General features: G+C 46.2%; 1 protein-coding gene across 8 annotated transcripts in view; it reads right to left on the reverse strand.

Annotated features, from left to right (window-relative positions):
* The window catches only part of IPPK (inositol-pentakisphosphate 2-kinase), a 102,042-nt gene extending 97,266 nt beyond the window's left edge, over positions 1–4,776 (reverse strand). For 5 of the 8 annotated variants that reach the window (XM_073352360.1, XM_073352357.1, XM_073352354.1 and 2 more), the window contains exon 1: positions 4,421–4,463. Coding sequence is in view for 2 of the 8 variants with exons in the window: in XM_073352353.1 (XP_073208454.1) it covers positions 4,421–4,501 (81 nt within the window). In the remaining 6 variants the exon portion in view is untranslated. Of the gene's footprint in view, positions 1–4,420 lie in introns of all 8 variants that reach the window. The other 3 variants (XM_073352362.1, XM_073352353.1, XM_073352356.1) reach the window with 2 other exon arrangements.
* Between the last annotated feature and the right edge of the window lie 1,224 nt (positions 4,777–6,000).

A 6,000-nucleotide genomic window follows, 5' to 3' on the forward strand; every position in this document is an offset into this window, starting at 1 on the left:
ACATGTAACTCAACACAAGCCCTCAGAGAGCATAAGCATATTTTCCTCTGAAGGGAAAGAGATTTCAAGATAACCATAGAACCAAAAAAACAAAGATTTCCCCACACTGAAGGCAAAGTATTTTTTTTTTTTTTTTTTTGCATACTATACATCTATCATTGTGGTATCAAAGACACACTGATCAAAACATGTCAGGACTTAAAAATCCTGTTTCTCCCAGATTCCCAAAATAATTACTCCTTTAGTCTATTAAGCCCCACAAAAACATGCTAATAAGAGAAATCCCTCTTTTTCTGGACCACTCCAAATCATCATGTGCCTTGAAACACAAACCAGTTGTTTACAATTATATTTTAACGAAACATTAGGTTACTGGAGTATACCTATACACCAAAAAAAAAAAAAAAAACCACACATGAACAAAAGTCATCAGTTCCAATAAACCAAAGGAAAAGCATACATACTAGATTATATACTGAGGGAAAGAAAGGGAATTCATTAGTTCTCTCTTTACAGCAGAAATATCAAACACTCTTTATTTCAAGCCCTGTTTGAAATACAGAATACCTAAAGAAGATTGCCTAATTTAGAAAATTGCTCTTTCATTTTTAATGTAGGAATCTCTGCTGGTAAACACTGGTTAAAAATGCAAATCTACACAAAAGATGTGCAGCTCCCCTCTGACAAGTGAGACACCACCCCCACTTGATAGAAGTCCATGGCTCACAAAAAGGAGATCTTTCTCCTATGTAGAAAACCTTTATTACAGCAATTGCTTGCAAATCTCATTCTCCTGGCTTAACTGGGGGAGTGAGGAAGAAAAACAGGTTTGATAAGGCCCTGTTTACTCTAAAGCTCCAAACCACAGGACAAGTTAACTGATGGGATAGCACCAATGTGGATATCAATGGTGCAAGGTACCCACACTAACCCTGCTCTTTCTGATGAAATGTTTCTCGACATCCACATTTGTGTTGCACCGTGTAGTTGCAGTTGCATTGCCTTTTAGGTACGTATTCCACAGTTCACAGCACAATGCTCTGAACCAGGAGCTTATGGGAAATTTCCAAGGACCACCAGGAAAGATACTAGATGGACTACCTAAGGAGTGACTGGTGAAATGTGAGACAGTAATAAAGCGACTATTCACACTGAAGGGCCTTCTATACCTTCAATTCCTACCTGCACTGGCACTGCACAGGAGAGGACCATAGTGTGATTACGCTTGCCTTAAGCAAGTCTAATCCAAACAGTGCAAGCATTCACACACCAGTAGAAGCAATCTTGCTTATGAATGAGTGATGTGTCACAAGTATTCTAGGGCAGGGGTGGCCAACCTGAGCCTCAGAAGGAGCCAGGATTTACCAATGTACATTGCCAAAGAGCCACAGTAATATATCAGCAGCCCCCCATCAGCTCCCCCTTTCCTCCCACCCGCCGGCAGCCCTGCAGATCAGCACCTCCCCGCTCCCTCCCCGCACCTCCCAATCAGCTGTTTCATGGCATGCAGGAAGCTCTGGGGAGAGGAGGGAGGGCATGGCAGGCTCAGGGGAGGGGGCAGGAAGGGGTGGAGTGGGGGCAGGGCCTGTGGCAGAACCAGGGGTTGAGCAGTGAGCACCCCATGGCACATTGGAAAGTTGGTGCCTGCAGCTCCAGCCCCGGAGTCAGTGACTATACAATGAGACGCATATCAACTTCTGAAGAGCCGCATGTGGCTACCTATTCTAGGGCAACCAAACAATGATTCCAAGCCAGATGTCTCCTGTGCTACATTCAGGTTTCAAAACTTTAAGAGACAAGGACTTTTTCGCAGCATTTCAGCCTCAAGTTACATATCACATATCACCCACTGTGAAGCAAGAACTGCATTTAAGAATAGATACAATTGTTGCACAATCGAGATACAAGAAAGTGTGACATGCTTGGACTGAACAAAACTTTAGTCACTACTTTGCGTATGCAACTGTTCCATTAGCACACACCTAGGCTGACTGACAGCAGACCATTAGAATGACAATAGCACATATGACTAGTGATTATCAACAACAAAACTAAGCTAGTATTTAAACAGTATTTCATATGTTCTAACTTTTTTAATTAAAATAGTTCATAAGTGACCCACAAACCTAGAAGTATTAAGAAGCAAGACTCATTGGCTTGATGCTGTTTGTACTGGAGCAACAACATGCACCCTCCCATTGCACTGCAAACATCGCAAACTTTTTTTGTTGTGTTGAAAAGAGATTTGACAGTTATATGGAATTTAAGGTAGGATTCTACACTTTCCACATGTTTAAATTGCATCATGTCCCTGGAATAAGTAATCCCTTAAGTACAATGGAGCACTGTTTCTGAGATTCCCACCATCCAACTACTGAATGCTGGGTTTGGTATTTTTTAAAATTGCACATAAAAAAACCATAACATTGTAAGTAAGGAGCAAAACTATATTCAACTCTCTCACAGTAACTTATGAAAATTTTCAACGTAAGGGGCAGAAGAAAGTAGAAAAGTCTCCAAGCTCAAATAAAAATAGGTGCCATAATAGCCTTAGCACATTTTTACACATGGTTCTGAATTCTCCTTAGCTAAATTGATTAATACATTACAAGGGGAAAAGCAATTGCACTGGTCTGAAGTTTAGAACCTGATATATTCAGTCCTGGACCAGTAAAAATATGGGTGGAGCAAGTTTTAAGGACTATCAACTCAAACCATAAATGCTTACACAAATGCCTCCTGTCTTTGATCAACTCTGCTTTACCAATAGTAGAAAAGGTTGTTTTAAATCTATGAACAGTATCAGAAGATAAGAGATCTTGGAAAATAACAGTCACTTATATCCATGCTGGAATTAGCATACAAGGCTACAAATGAAATAGCATACAAGGCTACAGAAACCTTGCCAGAACCATATATATACTTGTCTTAAAAGCATGTATAAAGTTGTGATGCCTAATAATTGTAATAAATGAAAATGCACAGCAAAAGAGAAGTGAAGAAGAGTAATAATATCCTGGCAGCAGTAAAATGACTGCACACCTTTTTAATCCAGTACAGAAGACACATAGGTATTTACAAGATTTTCTAGTACATTCATCACCAGCATCTGAGCATATAAGGTTAATGAATTTAGTCTCAAAATTCCCCAATGAGGTATGGATTTATTCCCTTTTTACAGATGGAAAATGGAGGCACAGAGATTAAATGACATGCCTGTATTCACAGAGGAAGTCTATGACAGAGTCAAAAGCAGAACCCAAATCTCCTTAATCTCAGTTCATTGTCTTAGCCACAAATTCACTCTCTCTCTCTAGTGCGGTGGGGGGGAAGGATGGGGGTGGGGGGAGGATGGGGAAGATACTACTAGTGTTCCTCCTTCATCCCTTAAAATGTTTTTCCACATCTTTATTCCTTCTCCTCCCTCCCTCACCCACAGTGTAAGGTAACAAACTTTCCCTGGTGCTTTTCCCACATCTCCCCTCAAAAACATAGTAAATGACTACTCATCAGGTCCTTTTCCCCTTAAAAGGGGGTGCAGACTTTAAGGAAGGCCGCAGGTTTAAATGTCAGGTAAACAATCTGTGCTAGCCCCTTCCATAGTTGTGGCAGTTTCACTCCATACCACACCCCACCCGGGGGAAGAAAACCAGGAAATGGAATCCTAGAGACATTATTAGAATGGAAAACTACCTGTATAGGAAATGAGAAAAAGCACCAGGCAAAGTCTCCTTCCCTTCCAGCTGGGGAGGGGAGGTTGTGTGCCGAAGAATTTGGAATATTTTAAAGGCATGAATGAGAACAAAGGAATAAATCACTTTTCAAAAGTAATCCTAGCTCTCTACATTTGTGAGAGAAAGAGAGGCAGCAGGGGAGACTTGACCTAGGATTTCATCCCACAGCTCCCCTTCCCAGATAAGTGTATTGGGAAGGGATGCAATTTCCCTGTAGTCACCCCTCCCACACAAACCTCCGCCTCCCACTACGGAAAGGGCTAAAATTCCCTGAAGCCCCCAACTCTTGCTGCCTCTCTCCAGGTGAAGGTGCGGAGAGTAGTTTCCCTAGGACTTTACTCCCCCCGCCATCCTGCATCTCTCTCAATGGGGGGCGTTACCCCCACAAACACCCTCGTAAGCGCCACTGCTCAGCTCCACACGGGGCGGCAGGCCGTGGGACTTCCCCGGAGCCCACCCCGGCTTCCCCGCCCTCTGAGCAGGAACCCCTTTAAACAGTGGGGGCCATGGCCTCTGACCTGTGCCCTCCGACCCCTGGCCCGTCGGAGGGGCTCGGAGCGGCTCCTGCGCAGCAGCGACAGCGAAGCGGCCCAAGCCGCCACCCCCGGCGGCCGTTACCAGCCCCGCGCGGAACGCGAGCCGGGGCCAGGCGCCCCGCGCGGAGGAAGGGTTCCGGCTCCCCGTACCTGGCTGTGGGAGACGACGAGGCTCTTGTTCCCTTCCCCGTGGTATTTCCATTCATTCTCATCCATCTTCTCTGCGTCCATCCCCCGCCCGGGCTGCCCCCCGACTCGGTCCCCGTCGGGCGACGGCAGGTCTCCGTCCCGCTGCCGCCGGCCCCGTGGGTCTTCTGCGCGAACGCTCACGAATCAGCCATCTGGTGTTCACGCTCTCCCACAGCCCCCGCAGGCAGCCCGGTTCCCGCAGGAAGTCCCGCCCTCCGCCGGCGAGGTTACGGGGTGGCCGGAGCTCACGCAACCCGAGGCTGGGCCGGCCGCCCAGAGGCTCGTGATTGGCGGGCAGCCATCTTGGGTTTGGTCAGCCCCGCCAGCCGCCATCTTTGATTGGGGCAGGGGCTGGGCTTGCGGAACGAAGTCCTTCCACCTTCACGGAGGGCAGGGAGGGGGTTCGATAGATAGGACTGGTCTGTTTTGTCCGCCATCTTTAGTGGGGGCAGAGGCGGGCGCCTATTTGTCATCCCTCGTGAGTCTGGGGATGGGGTTCAGAACATGGGCATGGGCAAGTGAGCGGGGGCGGGGAGGCTCTGGGGAACGCCTTAACACAGCCACCCCCCCAGCTCGGACTGTCCGAGCAGAATGGGCACTTCCTGGGTGACGTGGGGAGGAGGGGGTCAGTCCATGGGAGCCCATATTCTCAAGGGTATGGAGCTCCCTACAGGTCTAGGAGGGGCACGTTGTCCGGGCTACCCCACACCCCCGAGGGTGATCTCCTCTGGATCACAGTGTAAAGGGATGGACACATTTTGCAAGGTGCTGCATAAGCTTCGAAGTGGGCTCCTCTGCACTTCCGTTTGTTCAATGAGTCACAAAGAACATTGACTGGTCTTAACTGGAGCAAGGACTACGGCTGTGTAATATTAAATGTACCACCCTGAAGCGCAGTGTAGGAAAGAAAAGGAGGACTTGTGGCACCTTAGAGACTAACCAATTTATTTGAGCATAAGCTTTCGTGAGCTCCAGCATCACGAAAGCTTATGCTCAAATAAATTGGTTAGTCTCTAAGGGGCCACTAGTACTCCTTTTCCTTTTGCAAATACAGACTAACACGGCTGCTACCCTGAAACCAGTGTAGGAAAGGCTACTCCTAACGTGTGAGCTGTCCTTATTCCTACTGTGGTGAAACACAGCTCTGTCACGGTAAAGCTTTCTAGTGTTATCACTCACGAATTTAAAAAAAAAATCACAAGTCAGGATCTCAAAAAACTATGATTGGTTTTAAAAACATATTTTAAGAAATAATGTTGGAGTTCTTTTTATTGCCTTCTGCTTTTTGAGCCTTCAGAGTGCACTGTAGCCATATTTTCAAGTTTTTCTCCACATAAGGGCCAAAAAATATGTTTTTTGAAAAAGAAAGCTGATTTTCTCACAAATCACTTTTCAAGAGGAACTGAATATCCTATATAGGAAGCTCACATTATTATTGGTCCAGAAGATTTCTTGCCGATAGTGTTTGTGTTTGACAAGGAGTCTGTCCCTATCCATGTCTTCACCCCTGAAAAGCCAGCCGGGGACCCATATTACACACA

This window comes from Lepidochelys kempii, chromosome 7, assembly GCF_965140265.1.
Source record: "Lepidochelys kempii isolate rLepKem1 chromosome 7, rLepKem1.hap2, whole genome shotgun sequence".
In the NCBI taxonomy this organism is placed as follows: Eukaryota; Metazoa; Chordata; order Testudines; family Cheloniidae; genus Lepidochelys; species Lepidochelys kempii.